This window comes from Cyprinodon variegatus, unplaced genomic scaffold (assembly GCF_000732505.1).
Source record: "Cyprinodon variegatus isolate N-32 unplaced genomic scaffold, C_variegatus-1.0 Scaffold1100, whole genome shotgun sequence".
Taxonomy (NCBI): Eukaryota; Metazoa; Chordata; class Actinopteri; order Cyprinodontiformes; family Cyprinodontidae; genus Cyprinodon; species Cyprinodon variegatus.
Window position 1 is genome coordinate 137,321 of NW_015151553.1, and position 20,230 is coordinate 157,550.

A 20,230-nucleotide genomic window follows, 5' to 3' on the forward strand; every position below is an offset into this window, starting at 1 on the left:
TTATCACTCAGAGAAACCGCAGGATGATACTTTCAGTATGTGAAGACGAGCTTCTGGCCTCTCTGGGACGATCCTCCTATCAGCCTCCGGCTCAGGGTCAGACCAGACCTGGGTCCAGACCGGGTCTGTTCTGGGAAGAGTAAACTTCCGCTGGGTCATTGAATTTTGGTGTCAGAACCAACGAGTCAATCTGTTTGCCCCCCTCCCTCCGTGTTCTGCTGCTTTATCTCCACCCAGAGTTTCTCGCTGTCTGTTTGTGTGATTAATAGCTGACTGTATTGGACCCAGATGCTCCAAATTCCTCCCTTCCTTCCTAATGAAAACCGTTCCTGCTCACGCAGCAGTGAAGAGGACAAACACAGTGCTGTGTTACATTTTAACTGCTTCATTAGAAATGTTTCAGTTTATTGAACCTATAATATCGTCTTTTCACAACAATCTGTCCAGTAAATGTTGGTTAAAAGGAGCTGCCTTACTCCTCTGTTCATAGAAGCTAAGAGTTCAGCTGTGCAGCTCAGTGTCATCATTACTGCAGAAGATGGATCCTTCATTAAACAAAAGCAGGACGGCTGCTAACTTAGCGACTGTCGTTAGGTTAGGGAGGGTCCTCTGCGCCCAGGTTCGCCTTAATGGCGGGTTTCCCACTTTTTCCTACAATTCTTTTAAGAATCAATTAATCTGTTGATAATTTTTTTATTAACTCATAAAATAGAAACACATTCACCAAATCAACATTTATAAATATTTGAAATGAAGGAAACAAATTTATTGCACATTTAAATACACGTACATATACATGTATTGATATCTTTAAAATGAAGATTTTCAATCCTAAATGGAAAATATTTACTTTTTTAGCAGCCAAAAAAATAACACAAATTTAAAATGTTTTAATGACGGCTAATTGCAGGTTGTTTTTCAGCAATTAGCCTGTTTTAGAGTCTGTGTACTCGAGGAAATCAAATTATTTCGATGACCAAATCAGTTGATTATTTTAATAATCGATTTCTTTGTTTAGTTTGTACAGCTCTAGTGGCTTGTTTTATGGACATTAGGCTGACAGGAATGGGGGGTGAGAGAGGGAGACACTGCTTCAGGTAACTCCATGAGCGTTCTACAGAATTTACCTGCTCATCCTCCATGTATGAGTGTGTTAGAACAGACACAGCTAAAACTGCAGATAACAAGCCCTGGACTACAGAGGAGAATTAGGGCCACTAAAAAAATAAAAAGTTAACTGATATTTAATTTTTATTTCAGTTTAATGTGGTAAAAAAGTCAGAATTCAGACTTTTTTTCTCAGAATTCTGAAAATAACCTCAGAATCTGGACTTTAATGTCAGAATTCGGAATTAAGCTTAGGATTCTGAGATTAAAGTCAGAATTCTGTCGTCGAGGACTAAGGACTCCATTCATGGGTTGTAAGCACTAACCTCTGCGCCACCAAAACACGCCCTGAATAACCATTTCTGTCCTTGTTTCCACAAGGGCCCCAAGGTCCTGAGGGCCCCATACATTGGTTATGACTTTGATAGCACTCCTTCATTGAAATGTCCTGGTAATGCTTCCTGTGTTATGTGCGTCTCTGGCACTGCGTTGGATTGATCCATCCTACTGAGCATCGCAGGAAGGATCCAGGAAGGCAGCAGCAAAATGAATGAAAACAAACGGAGCAAAGAAACAAACAACAGAGGAGAGCAAAGAAGAAGAAGAGGAGGAGAGGAAGATACTCCAGAGGAGCTGAAGAAAAGAGGGAAAGGGGGAAACTGCTGCCAAAGTTCCTACGAGTGACTAGTTTCTTTACTGCAGGACATTCTTACCCAGTATTTATAATTATTTCTTTATCCTATTGAAGACAGAAAATCATGAAGTAAGCTCAAAATTGCATTTGTTTTTCCTGCAGATGGCAAGAAATCAATCATCTAGGAGTTTTTTTTGGGGGGGTTGGGGGTATCCAGAAGGACATTGGACATTGGGGGTTCTTTGGAATCAATTCAATTCCGTTTATTTCTATAGCACCAATTCCCAACACATTCATCACAAGGCACTTTACAGTTCACACCAGATCATACAGTCAGATTAATTAAAAGTTTTCTATCTAAGGAAAGTCTTAGGTCAGTCAATGTGGATTTTCTCCTTGCTGAGAGAAAGACTCGCAAAATACAATTTCAGGGAAAAATGGAGAAGATAAAAGGGAACATAAAAAAGCAGGGAGGAAGAAAACAAGAAAAAGTGAAGATGTGTGGAAGGGAGAACAAAGAGGAAAAGTAAAAAAAAAGACAGGAAGAAAACAAAGGAGAGGAAGACAATGCAAAGTGCCAGAAAAAAAAAAAGGGAGACAGAAAACATGAAAAAGGGACAGAGAGAGCAGGATAAACAGTCAGACAAATAATCCTTGAAGATGTCTACAACTGACCTGTTTAATGTGTTTCATTCTCATTTCAGGGGGCCCCATGCCTGCCATCCCTTTGGCCCAAGATTTCTCACATACGGCACTTCAATACCTCTGTTAAAGGAAAAGTCCGCTCAGCAAGGAATATCAACAGATCATTATTTAGACCTAAAACTAATATGTTTGCATTAGTTCTTTCAACCTGGGCACCGTTTCATTCACAACACCTGTCCCATCAACCAGGAATCAGAATCAGAAATACTTTAATAATCCCAGGGAGAAATTACTTTTGTTACATTACTGCATCTGTAGTGACTATAGGACCAGTTTGATAGAACACTATTTCATACAATATATATATTAGGGGGTCCCTGCTCCATCTTGCCATAGGTTTGGGGGTCCTTAGCCTAGAAAATGTTGAACACCCCTAATTTAGACCTTAAACAAGGTGATGATGTTTGAAAAAAGCTTCCTAGGTTGATAAATTACAGTGACTTTAGACGATAGAAGGGCCAGAAACGTTCCACAGTGATGTAATGAACTGATTGCTGGTTATCATAATGACTTTATGCCAGTCGTTGCTGCCAAAAGTGCAGTAAGCAGTTATTAGGGTTAGGGGAATGGACTGCGTCACGTTGGACCAGACTGGTTCTGCTGGTGTTCCAGAGTTAAATCATTTGTAATCCTTCAGGTTTTCTTAATCTGACATTAGAGTGTGAAATCAAACTATTCATAAACAGTCTTTAAATCCCTCCTCCGGTCCAGAAACATTCGTTCCTACTCAGAGACTGGATATTTTCCTTAGATTAGAGAGTGAACTCACATAGTTATTTGTGTTTTGTGTCATTGTGTTGGCCCAGTGATGGGTCTGTGAGCTCCTCAGGGTGGAGTTAGTTTTCTTCTGAGTTAGGCTCCCTCCCACCACAGCTCTGAGGGGGATTAGAAGGGCACAGAAATGAATGAGTAGGAGAAGAAAATTATAGATATTCAACACTAAGTTTATAAAGAAAAGAGGCCATGACCTCTGTGAGGGAAGAGGATTGTCAGTTTAACTCTCTCCACATTACACCAGAAAACCCTGAGTGGGGTTTTTGTGTGAAACCGTCTTGGCTTCAGTGCCGTTTCTGAGACAGGCTGCAGGGTCCCCTCCCCGAGGCCTCCCTGCTCCTGACATATTAGCTCTCCTCAGACTCATTTTCCCAGACCTCCCCTCCTCCTCCTCACATGTCAGCTTCGGGTGAAGTTATTTCCACATTCCTGGACCCTGAAACAATCGGTCAGCGAACAGGAAAGACTGCTGATGTCGAAATCATCCCTCCTTTCTTATTTAGGATTCTGCAAAATGCTTGGTTAGAAAGCAAAAGAGAAAACGACAAGATGGGGAAAACCGCTCTGATGTCACCTTGTGTTTGTATAAAGACCAAAGATATGTGTTTATACACACATTTATATATATAAATATGTGTGTGTCCATCTTCTCTCATCAGGTCTTCAATAAACATGATACTTTAGTCTTTTTGATAGGATGTCAAGTCTTTTTTTTAATACATTAACAGAGCTGTGAGCGTAGCTTGTTATCAGCCCCACCCCTGGTTCTATTTTCCACCCACGCTTCCTCTCTAGGCTCCAAATCCAGTCTAGATTTGGAAACGCTTTGCATCACATACGTATCATAATATTATGACTTACAGAAATATGTTGTAACCAGACAGAGCTGTAAATCAAGTGTAAAACATTAATAAAATGCTAAAGCTTCACCAGCCCTCTATGGAGGAGTCTGAAATAATCTAATTGACATTTTTAATTGTTTAATGATGTTTCAAATAAATTAATAGTACATTTAACTATTTAATTGTACATGTTATTTCTTTTTATATTTCATCATCTTTTGGTACATTTATTTATTTCATTATGCATCAAACACCTTTTTATCAAATATGCTATTTTTTATTTTGTCCCCTTTCGCCCTCCATACATACGTTTTTGTGCAAGAGATATGCAAGATAAACGAGGAACAAACAGGTGAAGAGATATGTAGCTAAATCAAGGAGCTACATGACTTTTCTGTGGTCAAAGTTTAAAAAGTTTGGGGGACGGAAATATTTCTGGTGAACCTGCAAGAAAGGTGTGGAAACGACTTATTCTGGTAAATGTTGAACAGAACTATTGTGAGGAAAGTAGATTTGGCAGTCATTAGGAGGCCAATGAAATTACACATTGTTTCCTTAAAATAGCCCCAATTAGCAACAAATAGAGGGTGAACAGGAGAGGACCAAGATTGGACCCCTGGGGGACCCCTGAGGAAAGTGCAGCTAAGGCTTATAACTGGAGATGACTGGAGCAGTATACCAGTTCAAACAGGTGTTATTAAGTGGGAATCGGAGAAAGAAAAGAGCTAAAGCAATAAAAACTGGATTTTCCACCTCAGTGGGAGCATCTGAAAGGAATGTTAATGGAGATGAAGGCCGGGTGTCTGGATCTCCTCTACTCCGACTGGACAATTCTTTACTATCAGGAAGTACACAAACTGTAATTAAAAGCCTTCAGCTGATCCAAAATGCTGCAGCCAGAGTTCTGATAAAAATTAAAAAAAGATCATATATGTCCTATTTCTCACATATAAAGCCTTAAATGGCCAAGCTCCATCTGATATCAGAGATCTGATTGTTGATTATGTTCCTAACAGAGCACTTCGCTCTCAATCTGCAGGTTTACTAGTGGTTCCTAGAATTTCTAAAAGTAGAATGGGAGGCAGATCTAGATTTAGTTATCAGGCTCCTCTCCTGTGGAACCAACTACCAGTTTTAATCAATGAGGCAGACAGCCTGTCTACTTTTAAGGGTAGGCTTAAAACTTTCCTTTTTGATAAAGCTTATAGTTAGAGTGGCTCAGGTTATCCTAAACTATCTCTATAGTTATGCTGCTATATGCTTAGATTGCTGGAGAACATAAGGACCCCTTTTTATAATTCTGCTTCATTCCATCTCTATTCTCCCACTCTGCAGGATTTTATAGTTCAATCTCTAACATTATGATCTCTCTACTTTTTCTCATCATAGTAGCTTCATCTGATCATTTCTTGTGTGGCTGTGACTCCACCTTGGAGAGAAATAGGACCTGTGCTGCTGCCATCATTAACTTAGATTATAGATGATAATGATGGGCCTGTGCTTCTGGGTTTAGTCCTGTTTTCTCCTATGGGCTCAGCTTTTTCTGTGACTAACTGGATGTTCTCTCTTTCATCCCTTCTACATGAAAACTGGCTCAAAGATCGTCTGTTTAGCTGTTTCTTTCCCAGACAGAGCCACCTGTGGAGCTAGTTCACCATTAGCTTTTCTAACAGAAAGTATTTACAGATCAGACCTTTCATGTTTCTTTTCCATGTCTGCTTCTGTCTCCTTGAACCCCAGTCGGCCTCAGCAGAGGGTGTTTTTTCATTTCCACTGTCGCTGCATGTTTGGTGCGAGGGATTGCTGAAGAGGCAACAACAAAAGCAAAGAAAGAATTTTTTGTCTCTGTGAATCCTGTAAAGTCAATGACTGCATGCAATCAGCTGGTTTTCCTATAGAAACCACTGAACCTTTAATCTGAGTGGATGGTCTGGTTGAATAGTCTCTGTAAAGTGACCTGAGATGACATGGATCTATAGAAATAAACTGAAATTAATTGGATTGAATTACCTGGAGCTTTTTCCTTCAGCATATCTACAGCTAACATCAAATCTTGGTGAGCAGTTTTACCAGACGTCCTTCTGTCAATAATATCCAATCAGCTTTCTTACTTATTCAATGTTCACGGACATTCAACGGTCTGTTGAGATAGGGATAAAAAGAGTGCGAGATATGAGCATCCTGAGTGTGGTTAGAGAGGTGCTGCCCCTATGCATTGGAGGGAATCCAGACCGGCATCCCAGATGGCTTCTGGATGCCATCCTCTGGAGGTTATAGATGTCCCAATGGAAAGAACTTCCAGAGAAAACAGAAACAAGCTGCAGGGATTTATGCAACTTTAGTGGTAGTAAATTCTGCTAAGCAAATGCATGAGTTTCTCATTAAATAACCACATGTAGCATTTACTGACTGAATGCCTTTGTGATGAAAAAATAGAAAAACAGAAGAAATCTGGAATCTTCTATTCTCAGAAAAATCACCACTAAGAGGGATGATAAAGGTCCCTCCTATCTTAGAAAATCATGTGGTATTGGCTGGAAATGTATCCCTAGAACTTGTCATGGTTTTGGTTCCTTTTAAGTTTTATCTTTGAATTTTCATTGGTTTTATTTCCATTTTGTGTTATTCTGGTTNAAATGTATCCCTAGAACTTGTCATGGTTTTGGTTCCTTTTAAGTTTTATCTTTGAATTTTCATTGGTTTTATTTCCATTTTGTGTTATTCTGGTTGTTTTTGAGTTCTTAGGTATTTCTTGTTCGTTCTCTGTTTCCCTCTTGGGAACGATTTTCACCCCTAGCATTTTCTTCATCTACACCTGCTGCTGTGTAACATCCACACATGCATGAAGCCAGCCAGACAGCCACTCTGTTAGGAATCCAGTTTGTGTGGCCTGTTTGTGTCTGTCCTTTTTTTCCACCACCAGGTGGTGCCCTGTCTTTGCTGTCCCTCCCTGCACACCTGCGGCTCATTGGATCATTATCTGGAGGAGTATTTGAGCAGTGGACTGTCACTAACTCGGCGCCAGAGTGTTTGCGAGTTTTGGGTACTCTAGCCAAGCTGAGTTTAGCTGAGTCTAACCTAGCTTTGTTTCTTTGAGTCTAATGGGTTTTTTTGTCTCTGCTCCCCGGCGGGAAGCTTTCCTGTGTTACTGGTTTCCTGGACCTTCTCTCCCCTGGAAGGAAAAACCAGGTTACATTGAGAAGGGGAAAACCTCTATATGTTCCGTTCAAGTTCCCATCGGAAATCCGAGTGACAGTCCGCCCCATTACTCCGCCGGGTCAAACGCTTGTCAACCTGTCCGCCCTCCAACGTGTGCACTATTCTCTGGATTTACCACACAGACTGGATTCAAGGACTAACAAGGCCCCCCTCTAATGTGAGCCCCGTTCTTGCAAAATCTAACTGCTTCCAAGATTCCCACGGTACCTGAACTGACACTGAACTTCCCATCTCACTTCCAGTTCCGGGTTACCAGCTCACTGAGTTCCAGATCCAGCTCCTGTTTTACCACCTCAATAAACCTGTTAAACTTTTTCCATGCAGAGGGGGTTCTCTGCATGTGGGTCAGATTTGTTAAACCTATCATGACACACTCACACATAAGAGGTCTACGATGTAAGCCAGAGTGTTGTAAAGAACACCAACATAAAACAATANAAATGTATCCCTAGAACTTGTCATGGTTTTGGTTCCTTTTAAGTTTTATCTTTGAATTTTCATTGGTTTTATTTCCATTTTGTGTTATTCTGGTTATTTTTGAGTTCTTAGCTATTTCTTGTTTGCTCTCTGGTTCCCTCTTGTGTCAGTCTCCTTTTCCCTAGCTCCCTTCTAGATTCCTCTGTCCATGCCTGCACCAAATCTGCTAATTAGCCTGGTCTTTGTTTCTCTCTCCCATATATGCACCTCCTGCTCAGTAACTATTGCTGATGGTCTACGGGATTTGGATGTGCATGGCGTGTGTTTCTAAGTCGCTTGTGGAGAAATGTCTGGGTCGTAAGTAGCGAGGAAACAGGAAGTGATTCCTGTGGGATGGAAGAAGGAAAGAGTGTAAACGAAGAAGAAGGGAAGAGAGCAGGCCCGGACTGGGAACAATTTTCACCCCTGGCATTTTTTTCCGTCTACACCTGCTGCTATGTAGCATCCACACATGCATGAAGCTAGCCAGACAGCCACTCTGTTAGGAATCAAGTTTGTGTGGCCTGCTTGTGTCTGTCCTTTTTTCCACCACCAGGTGGTGCCCGTCTTTGCTGTCCCTCCCTGCACACCTGCGGCTCATTGGATCATTATCTGGAGGAGTATTTCAGCAGTGGGCTGTCACTAACTCGACGCCAGAGTATTTGCCAGTTTTGGGTACTCTAGCCAAGCTGAGTTTAGCTGAGTCTAACCTAGCTTTGTTTCTCTCAGTCTAACAAGTTTTTTTTTGTCTCTGCTCCTCGGCAGGAAGCTTTCCTGTTTTACTGGTTTCCTGGACCTTCTCTCCCCTGGAAGGAAAAACCGAGTTACACTGAGAAGGGGAAAACCTCCATATGTTCCGTTCAAGTTCCCATCAGAAATCCGAGTGACAGTCCGCCCCATTACTCCGCCGGGTCAACCTGTCCGCCCTCCAATGTGTGCACTATTCTCTGGATTTACCACATAGACTGGATCCAAGGACTAACAAGGCCCCCCTCTAATGTGAGCCCCGTTCTTGCAAAATCTAAGATTCCCACGGTAGCTGAACTGACCACTCAACTTCCCTTCTCACTTCCAGTTCCGGGTTACCAGCTCACTGAGTTCCAGATCCAACTCCTGTTTTACCGCCTCAATAAACCTGTTAAACTTTTTCCATGCAGAGTGGGTTCTCTGCATGAGGGTCAGATTTGTTAAACCTATCATGACACACTCACACATAAGAGGTCTACGATGTAAGCCAGAGTGTTGTAAAGAACACCAACATAAAACAATATTGTAGACAGGCAGTTCTTCAAGAATGAATCAATAAAAGCTCAGCGGTGTGTCAGCATTCACTGCCAGTCTAGGTGGCATGTGGGCAATGAAATGGAATAATGTAAACAGATGCAAAACCCTGTCATGCACACCATATTTTTGCAAAATATTCGAACATAAATTTGACAAAATATAATAGAAACATCATAGTTTGATTTAACGAAAGCATTTTAGTTTATTATAATTTAGTTTGTTGCAAGGAATTTACAGTTTGAAGAAATGGAAAATAACACCATATGCCAACCGTCACAAGGATGTGCATGACAAGAAAGGGCTATATATACTGCATGCATCATTTAGGTAGTTAACGTTGTATTACTTCTTGAGCTCCTTAAGTTATTACTGTCACAGGTAGGAGGTTCGGCCGGAGAGTCAGTGTTGGGGCCGGTATGATTTAAGCAGGCCCGGCCCTCGCACACTGACATTAGGACCGGCTCACTGGGCAAATGCCCGCTATCACAGATTACCAGTCTGAGCCTGGAAGAGTGGTAAGAACAGCAGAGAGGATCATCTGAGCAGCTCTTCTGTCCATAAAAGGCCTTTAATTCCAGTGCTACGTGTCCCGAGCTCGTAACGTCATCGATGACCTCTCACACCCTCACCATGGGCTGTTCTCCCTGCTGCCTTTTGGGAAGAGGCTTCACAGCTTTAAATTCAGACCCAACATCTTCTTCCCCACTGCCTTCAGACTGTTGAACTGTTGAGTAAACACTTACCGTAATCATGTCACAGACTCTGCATCACACTGATAACACCAAACCAAAACACTACATATTTGCACCACATATATTAATGCTGTGAACTTCCATATCAATGCACTTTTTTGAATCATGTTTTTTTCCCCCACAATGTTTACATTTGATCCCTGCTGCACTTTATGGAATGGAAATGTGCATGTGCTGTCTGAAAATCTGTACTAAACAAAATTTCATTTTGTATAAACTCTGTGTTTACAAAAAGACAAAAGTTGTCTAATAGTTGCTGACATAAGTCTCATTTCAGACTGAATGAAGCCATTGTGCACGTCGGCCCAAGTCTTTAGAGGGCTTTCAGCACCGAAACCAAGAGCAGTTGGACTCGACTTTTTTTTTTTTTCCTTTGGCCTTAAGATAATGACATAACTATCTCATTATCACGGTAAAACCGTTAATTGTTTTCTCCAGATAACAAGATAATCAGCTCATTATCATGAAAAAACAGTCATTGATTTCTCGAGATAACGAGTTGATTAACCTGTATGAGTAATGAATGAGGTTGGCCAACAGCCCTGGGTTCCCAGTCCGTCCATGCCTGAGGGCCCCGTAGTTGTGCAGTCATGGTTATATCGTGTGCACAAATCATGGGGATGATGGGGATTTTTTTTTTTTATGTGTCATGTTAAATTAAGCGTTAATTCCCACATATTTTGCTCCAATAAAATTAACAATAATATCGCGCATGCTCTCTTTGAGTGGAGCAAGAAAGGAGGAACAGCAGAAGGCTGTATGTTTTGCTTTGTGCAGGCGATCTGGAGTGGAGCAGGGCGGTGACGGAGAATGTGGGATTTCAGGGTTGGATAATGAGAAAATTTACTCGTTTTCTCGAGAAAACCAGAGTGAAAGAGGATCAGAAGGACACGACTGCTCTGTACGGAAGAGGATTAGGGCCACTGAAGAAATAAAAAAAGTTAACTGATTTTTCAGCAATGTCTTACTGGTCCTCCCAAACAACTCACATCTTTGTCAGTGAAGCTGATTGCTCACACATCTCTTCCTTCATGGTGCCCATCTACATTAAGATCCACAATTCTGGGATTAAAAATTCAGAATTCAGATTTTTTTTTCTCATATTAAACAGAAATAATATGTAAAAATCAGTTAACTTTTTTTTCAGTGGCCCTAATGCTCTTCCAAATCTCTTGGCTTTCATATTTCAGACATAATTCTGTTTCAACTATTTTCCAGCAGACTTTTTCCTTTCGCCTAACTTTCTCCTATACTCTGTGTTTACAAACACTCTGATATCTGTGCCATGAGTTGTGCATTTTTTCTATTAATAGAAGCATAATCCTTCCAGCCAAGGTGAAAGGTGTTGGGTTGGCCGCAGGTGGATTTGGTTGGGACCTCCTCCCTCATCAGGTCCCGCCCCCACTTGTTTCTAACGGCTCTCCATTTCGCAGCGGGCGGACCGACAGAAGCGGATCCTCTGAGCGGACGCTGGGTCTCAGGCTGGTCTGTTTTTCTCTCCTCTCCGCCCGCTGAAGCTCTTTCAGTCCCCGCTGCCATGGCGGACGGCTGCTTCCTGACGGCGCTGCAGCCCAACTCCTCCTGCACCGCCTACGCGGTGCCGTCGGACTGCCGGTCTGCGGACCCCTCGGCCAAAGTCCGGAGGGTCCAGGAGCAGGTCCGGATGCGGCTGGCAGAGAAGAAGAGCGCTTCCCTGTCCAGGCTGAGCAGCCCGCAGCTGGGGCCGGCAGCAGGTGAGGGAGGCGGAATAACGGTGCAGAGGAGGGGCCCCTGGGAACCTCAACTCTCTATAGAACAGACTTTAAAAACTGTTTAGGATATAGTTAAAATAAAGAATAACATGAAAAAAATTTTGATTGGGAAAATGAAACAGAAATAAATAGTTTTTTTTTTTATTGGTTTAGAAGCAAACTAAAAACAAAAATATTCCTGATTAGTTTTTTTAAGAACAGAAAAACCCAGAGGCGGTTCTAGACAGGGCCATGGCCACCCTTAGCCAGTCATTGGCCACCCCTGTGGCCAGCCGTACTATTTATCCCTCTAATACGAAAATGTTAAACATATTTAACATTTTAATTTTTCATATGTCAAAAAACACTGTGGTAATTATGCACACCAATATATTAACATTAAAGATTATAAATAGAGAATTCATGCTCTTTTGTCTTATGGGGAAAAGAAAATAATGTTTCTGCATGTCACAATTAATCTTCAGTGGAATCATAAATAACTACTTTAATTATAAGTAATCCATTGAATGTAGATATTATTACATGTAAATATTATTTAAAATCAATTTTAAATTTCCCTGGAATATTTACTTTAACAAGCATTTTGAACTTAGAATAAGTGTGCAACCTCATTTATTAAACTAAACACTCTCTTCCTAGGTTTTTGGTGTGTGTTTGGTTAATCCTTTAGTTCTATAATTGCCCCCATATATATTTTTTCTAGAACCACCACTGAAAAAAACAATTAAATTATTAATGGAGATGATTTCTGGTAGGCTGTTCTTTAGCCTAAAGAAACATTTCTGCCTATTTCTGCAAAATAAAACTAACTTAGAGCCACAAATATGAGTTTTATGAGTTTCTGGGTAAAATAAAACATTGTTGATGAACAGCTATGCAAGAAATGTTGCTTTGATTGTTATGAAAATGCTGCTTTATTTTTTTTAAGTAAAAAAGTATTTTTTTCTTAAATATTTTATTACATGATAGAAGACGTGCTACCTATTAGCATGCTTGATGGAGAAGGCCAAGTTTGAACAAATTGTTTCTGTCTCCTTGAACCCTAGTCGGCCTCAGCAGATGGCCGCTCACACTGAGTCTGGTTCTGCTGGAGGTTTCTTCCTGTTAAAAGGGAGTTTTTCCTCTCCACTGTGGCTACAAGCATGCTTAGTGTGAGGGATTGCATTGGAGTCAATGAGTCGATGCAAGCAGCTGGTTTTCCTTATGACTGGATGATCTGGTGAAGTGTAATGTGCCTTTAAATGATTTGTGTTGTTAATCAGTGCTATCTAAATAAACTGAACGGAGTTGAATTGAACGACCAGAATCAGAACTGCTGTTTATTTATTAATCCACTGGACTTTGTTTCCAAGTTTGAAGACGTTTTGCTTCCCATTCAGGAAGCTTTCTCAATTCAAATGTCAGGAATAACGTTGAGGTTTTAAACCTAGTTACATAGATTTTATTTGTACATAATATCTATATGTCTGTCTGTCTGTCTGTCTATCTTTTCTCAGGGACTAATCCAAAGTGGTGGTCTTGTTGGCCGCCTGCCCATGGTGGGCCATATTTTATCTCCTGACACTGTGTCTAAAACTCTTCCTAATCTGCATTCAGCACACAGGCCAACAGTAGCCAGGGGATTTTATTTATTTCCTCCAAACTGAAAACAGCTGCTATAAAAAAAACATTGTTGGGGAAAGTCCTGACTGAAACCTTCACAGCGTTGAATGTTTTGCTTTGTCGCTTTGCCCCCCCCCCTCCCACCACACACACACCCACTGTGTCTGCTGGATGACTGTTCACCCACACCGCTTAAACCACTGAAACATTCAGAAACACAACAATACTAGACAATACTAGGCAGTTGCCCCCTAAGTTTCTGGGGGCCCCTAAACTCTGTTTACATGTATAGTTAATGCAACTATTCATTATTTGTGCACATTAATTATGTTTTTGATAAAAAGCCTTATAATATTAAGTGTGTCTCAGCCCCAGCAGCAAACCATTTAAAAGCAAACGATGCAAAGAGCAGTGTTGCCAACTTAGCACTTTTATCGCTATATTTAGTGACTTTTCAGACCCTTTTAGCAATTTCTCCTCTCCTCTATCTTGCCTGCTGTCATGATTCATGCAGCTATTATTTCATCCAAATGAAAAATGGAGAAGAGATAAGCAGATCATGGCTGGTCTACAGTGAAAAGAAGGACTGAGATATTTACTTTTGCCATTGCATGAAAAGTCAGCTGAGTACAAAACCTAGAGAGGAAAACAACATGAAAAGGGACAAGAAGAGAGGTACAAAACGTCAAACAAATAATGTATGTCTATTCCATAAAAATTTCTGTATCTGCATAATGGGTCTGTTTTATGTGTTGTCTTCTCAATTCAGAGGGCCCCCTGCACGTCTTTACCTAGGGCCCCAAATGTCCTAAATCCGCCCCTGCCCATAGGGGACATGTAGGTGAATATTAGATGGAGAAAATGTCTTACAGTCTGCAGAAGGTAAAAAAACAGATTCATAACTGGGTGTGAACTAATTTCAGTTGAGCAGAAACTTCAGCAGAAACACAGAAGGTATCAAAACACTCAAAAGCTGAACTTGTCACCAGGGTTACAGGAAAGTGGCTTGAAAGCTTAGCTTTTATTGGACAATCTGTATTCCAGTTACAATGCAGCCCTTTGTAGAGTCAAGCAGAGTCCTGGTAACATCTCCACAAAGGGACTTCTCAGGCCTGGAGGAGGTGAGGCCATGATGTGGTGTCCACGCTGTGTGAGGAGCTCCAGGCTGAGTTCTTACTGACCTGATGGAGCTGACCTCTGGTACTCCAGCTCTGTATTCAGCTTTTGTACATAAAATCACATCAAACTACATTGTATCTGTGGACCTTTGGAACATGTGAAGGTGTTATTTCCTGACTGTTTCCTGTGTTTTTTTCCCTCGATGTGGAAAATCTAACGATGACCGCATGGATTTCCTTTATTTCTTCCACGTTAAGCAAAATGACATATGCTGGTGAAGATTCTCAGTCTTCCAGGTCATCGCAACCCTAAACAGAAGACCTCGCCTATTCAGACAGGGCAAAAATTCCCTTTAACCACCCCATTCAGAGACATAGACAGGTATGGGGCATTGCAGGCTAACAAAGAAGCCAAATGACCCCCATTCCAAAGAGGTGGACCCCTTCGTCTGTTTCAATTTGCGTGGTTTCTAAACAAAAACAAGGCTTTGTTGGGCTGCTGTATAAACCAGTGGTAACCAATTAAAAAACGGAATAAAGAAAATCATCAACCAGTAAAGATCCAGAGACATTTTCAATTATAATCTGTTACTTTAAACAGAATTTATCACTGAAATGAACTGAGGTGTTTATGCATTCATGTTATACATTGAATTATTAAATAATTTTTTTTTTAAATTTAACATTGTTCCAATTTAAAATTTAAAGTGTTTTTTTTTAAGTATCGAACAACAATTGTTCAGTTTGGTATATAGACATGTTCCTGATTCACATATTTTATAAAACAAATTGTATAAACACCTGAACTGACAATTTTCTGTCTTAATAAGAGCAGTGGGCTTTAGGCTTTAAACCTGGGTTTGAATGGAGACTAAGCCGTTCTAAAGCACATATCAAGGAGCTCATTTTGAGCCTGGATCCATATTTATTTTTGATTCTGTTCATGGTGGAGAATCCTGCTTCACAGCAGCAGGTTGAGCCAAACATCCTCTAAATGTTCAGGGTCATCTTTGAGCACACCATTTTACTTTTCTTTTACCAGTTCACCACAGTTCTTCCAGCAGTCCACACTTTCTCTGCTCTCTTTTTCTCATCATCTTCTCCTTCTTTCCCATCGCCCGGCTTGCCACAGGTTTGCCTGCTGTGTCTAAAAGTAGCAGCAGCAGCAACCCAGACTGACAGCAGCTCATTGGATCATTTGGATCACATGTAGCCTGGTGCCAGACGCTCCATACAGCATTACCATATTAACAGGAGAAGAGGCGCAAGTGAATTTAGAGACTGTTGTCGGACAACATGCGATAGTTTATAAATGTTTAAATCAGGTTGGGTCTGGATCCGGACCGCAGTCGGCTAATCCGTGGCCTCTGGTATAAAGCCTTGAACTCAACTCTATTTCTGACATTTTGAATTAAAAAAGCTCCCTGGATGGAAGTGAAACGTCTTCAAACTCGAAAAAAAGTCCAGTGGATTGTTTTTTAACTTATTTTGGAACAAGCAAAGTGACACATTTTTGCACAATGGTGGTGTTAAACCACACCAATGTCACTAAAGTGCAAAACATCCTCTCTGTTCTGAAAGAAACAAGGAAGGACAAACGTCTCCTCCATACGGCTGCAGTTTCCTGTGTCTGATTAAACCCGGCCTCCCTTTGACCCACATGATAGTAAAGACGTTAGTCTGTGCTGAACCTTGTGAGACTAATCTCATGAAATTCCTGTGTTAGAGCTCTAATAGTGTAGACACCTTCAACAGAGAGCCGCCACTGTGCAACAGCTATTCCTCTCTGGGAAGTCTCTCTCTGATCTTCGGAGACCCAGAGAGTTTTTTTTTTTTTTTGATCTTGGAGAATAAAACTGGCAAAAGGTTGTGGTCTTGGCTGGAATAACTCAGACTACTGCTCATCTGCTGCAGCATGTTTCACTAAAACCTGGCTGAGTGAACAAATATAGCTGCTTTGGACAGATCATGAATAAAACAGAGGAGTTGTGCACTATAAAATAAATGAACACTGATGCACACATCTAACACTGCTGTAGAAAACTTAAACTCCCCACCTCGAGTCATTTTTTTATGAACTTTAGCCACAAATATTAGTTTTATAAGTTTCTGGTTAGAAAACATCGTTGTTGATTAACAGCTATGCAAGAAATGTTGCTTTTATTTTGAAGAAAATGCAGCTTTATTTTTTAATTTCCCCAAAAAAATTCAAGATGGTCCTTTAATGGAACTGTGTTAAAAATGGCCTTTTTTCACCATAATGAAGAGAAAATGATGTAATAAAAACAGAGATGCACTGATTGATCGGTTGGCCGATCGATCAGATGGGCCAATATTTAACCAATCTTTTCCACTTGAAATTCAGCAACTTTTGCTGCTCTAAGCTTTTTATTTCTATTCTCTGTTCAGCTAAAACAAGTTTTTTTTTTCAATAGAATAAGATAGAAACGTTTTGGCTGATCTTAGTTTAAAGAAACCCCCTCTGAGACCAACTAGGGATTATTAAAACTCAAAATCTTAACTGATTAAGAGAAGGGGGTCGAATGTAGACCCCTCCCACACATAGACAGAGATTTGTGAAGCAGAGCTGCTGAGATTTAGAGAATTTATTCCCTGCATTCAGCACACACCGGTCAACAGTAGCAAGGGGGGTTTTATTTATTTGTTCAAAACTGAGCCCATTATTAACTGAGGAAGTTTCCTTCATATATCTATGCTGCTGCCATCATCCACTTTGTTTACTGATATTGGAGATGTGCCTGTTTTTCAGTGTAGTCCTGTTTCTCTGACTGTGACTAACTGGATGCGCTCTCTTCATCCTCTACAGCTGCTTTTTGTGTCTCTGCTTCTGTCTCCTTGAACCCCAGTCGGCCTCAGCAGATGGTCGCTCACACTGAGCCTGGTTCTGCTGGAGGTTTCTTCCTGTTAAAAGGGAGTTTTTCCTCTCCACTGTCGCTACAAGCATGTTTAGTGTGAGGGATTGCCTTGGAGCCAATGAGTCGATGCAATCAACTGGTTTTTCCTTAGATAGAAAACTTTGAATCAATCTGACTTTATTTGAGATGATGTGTGTTGTTAATTAGCGCTATAGAAATAAGTTGAATTGAATTGAATATCATGGCACATCTGTGGCTTTATAAAAAGCTGCCTTTGTCTGCTAAGAGAAAAACAGCCAGACTCTCCTTGTTGGTCTGGGAGTTTTCAGCAGTTCAAATCTCTCAAACGAGCAGCCCAGATACAGACGGCATGTTAATTGCCCAGCCGGAGATAAGCACGCACTGAACCACCATTACACAGCCTTAAATGACTCGTACAGCACAGTTTGGCGTTGGGGTTTAGGCCTTTCTGACCACTGCCTGCTTTATCTCAGACCATCTTATTGGCTGAAACTAAAAACCTCTGAGCCTGTGGTCCTAGCTGTTAAAAAATAATGAGTCTAAAGGGCCTTGGAAGCCTGACCTGGAATGTTTTTGAAGCGTCAGCCTCTGATTTAAAAGACTCAACTGATGGTGTTGAAATCAGCTTCTGTGAGGAGATGTGTGGGAAGACCAGGACCTTTAGCACTGTTAATAACAATAAGCAGTTTTCTTCAGCTGGGACAGCTGCGTTGGATCAAAAAATTAGGCTTTTTCTGACTGGACCCTTTAAAGGAAAAGTCAGGCCATATTCAGAATTCAAGCTTCTGAAAGTACTTTAAATATGAAATTATTACGTACTGTTCAATTAATGATTAGTGTTTTAATTAAAAGTAAATACATTTGATTGTGCTTTACTGGAGGCATCCATGTTTGTCAAAGAACACTACTGCCACCAATGGTTTGTGACGTCACGGTGCGGTATCGGCTGTTGATCAAGTCCCAGTGCTGTATCTGGCGTCACAGAAAAGTGAAATAACATTATTTTTTTCACTTTTACCCGATGTACTCCATCATCCAGCTGCCATGCACCTTGGCATTGTCAGTTTCACTATAGCTCTGGTGAATTTCAATGGTGAAGTCCTCTGAAAATCTTCAATAATTGTTGATTGCAGATGTGTCTAGTAGTTCCCATTGATTTTGCTTGTAAAGCGTGGAGAATGGCGCTAGGCTTACCGCACCGTGACGTCACTGCTGGAAGATGGCAGGAGGGAGGTGTTACTACGGTATATTTGGGAAAAAATTGACACTCCCAGACTCAGTGATCGCAACGAAAAATATTGTTTTCATTTTTTACTGATTAACGCTAAATTCATTAAATCACCACCAGCGTATTAGATTTAGGTATAGATAATGATCCATTGATTATTCCTTGCAGGTCCAGAGAGGGGGAAATTGATTTTTTAAAGACCATATTTTTTTAAATAGAAATGTTACGGGGAAAAAATGTTCAGATCTTCTTGATCAGAAAATTTTATGGGTTTTTTTCAACTTTATTGCTTGAAACAGTTTCACTACAGATTTTCTACTATTAAATATTTATCTTAGATTGAGTTTTATGAACTGCATTGTTTTAAAATTCTCTTTACTTCTAGTCCAATCCAAATACTCGCTCTTGACCAATCAAATTGTTATTATATCTTACATTTTGAAAAAATAAATATCTGAGATAAAACATAGTTCCTTTTTTGTTATTAAGAATTTTTTCAAAGTCTAATTTCTGGATTGCATTTTTTATTTCAACTTAGAAAACTTGTTCTTTGCAACAATAATGGAACAAAATTAAGTTTTCCGAGGTTATTAACACCTCAGCAAGGTGCCGTCAGGAAGGCCTCCTATCTGACAGTAAACCACCAAGCTTGTAGTTTAGGCAGCTTCTCTACATTTCTTATCACAATATGCTGTTCACCACAATCCACTGCTGTTTTCTCACCAGTAAATACCTAATTACACAAAAGTAATTCATATCAAAGGAGTAAATTACAGAAGAAAACAATACAGTTACAGACAAAGATAGCCTTAAGGTGAAAACAGCCTTTCTTGCCCCGTCTCTGCAGTGCTTTGTTTGCTGAACATTCCTTTCCAATCTCTTCTTGGCAACATGCTGTCTATCCACTTCAGAGCTGCCTGTTGTCCCAGCAGTATCCTGCATTCATCATGCCTTAATCACCGCGGCTAAACTGGACTAAAGGATTTGGAGGAACAGAAGTTCAAGAACACTAATTGATTTCAAGTTTTCCACAGAGCTAGATTAAATGTGAGTAAAGTAACTGTAGTTTAGTCAGGTTTTTCTGCCCTTTACGTGTGTGTGGGTGGGGGGGTGGACTGATTCACTGCAGTACTCCTTACATTTACTCTACTACATTTAAAAAGTCAAATATGGTACTTTCTACTCCACTCACTTGACCCTTTTGGCTCGGGTGTGTCATGGTTTTGGTGCTGCTTAAGTTTTGTCTCTGAGTTTTCATTGGTCTTATTTCCATTTTGCGTTATTTTAGTTATTTTCGATTGTATTTGAGTTCTTAGGTATTTCTTGGTTGCCCTCTTGTGTCAGTCTCCTTTTCCCCAGCTCCCTTCTAGACTCCTCTGCTCACACCTGCTCCCAATCTGCTGATTAGACTGTTTTTTTGTTTCTCCCATTTATTCTCCGCCTGCCCAGTCAGTGTTGCTGGTTTGTCATCATTACTTTGCCCTTCGTGTGGTTTTTTTTTTCCGGATTTAAGTATTTTTGGACTGGATTTTGTTAGTTTGGATTCTGCTTCTGTTATCCTTTCTTTAAATAAATCTACAAGAAACCACTTTAGCTTCAGTCTCTGCATTTGGATCCTCTTCAAACCTCCACCCAACCTGAAAGGCTTATCTGTGTAATCCAATGTTGTTGTTTTTTTCTTTCTTGAAATGTGATTGGCCACAATATGTTTGTCACAAAGTTCATCCTTATAGGAAAAGTCCGGTCAGCAAGGAATAATCAATGGATCACTATTTATCCCTAAAACTAATACGTTTGCGGTGATAGAATTAATTGAGTGTTAATCAGTAAAAAAATTAAGAAAATCATTTTCGTTTCGATC

At 40.5% G+C, this 20,230-nt stretch overlaps 1 protein-coding gene across 1 annotated transcript in view; it reads left to right on the top strand.

The window, feature by feature from the left end:
• Positions 1-23: 23 nt before the first annotated feature.
• The window catches only part of pkp3 (plakophilin 3), a 57,005-nt gene continuing 36,798 nt past the window's right edge, over positions 24-20,230 (top strand). Inside the window, exons 1-2 of the mRNA XM_015400412.1 lie at positions 24-96; positions 11,207-11,506. Coding sequence (XP_015255898.1) covers positions 24-96; positions 11,207-11,506 — 373 coding nt within the window. The remainder of the gene's footprint in view (positions 97-11,206; positions 11,507-20,230) is intronic.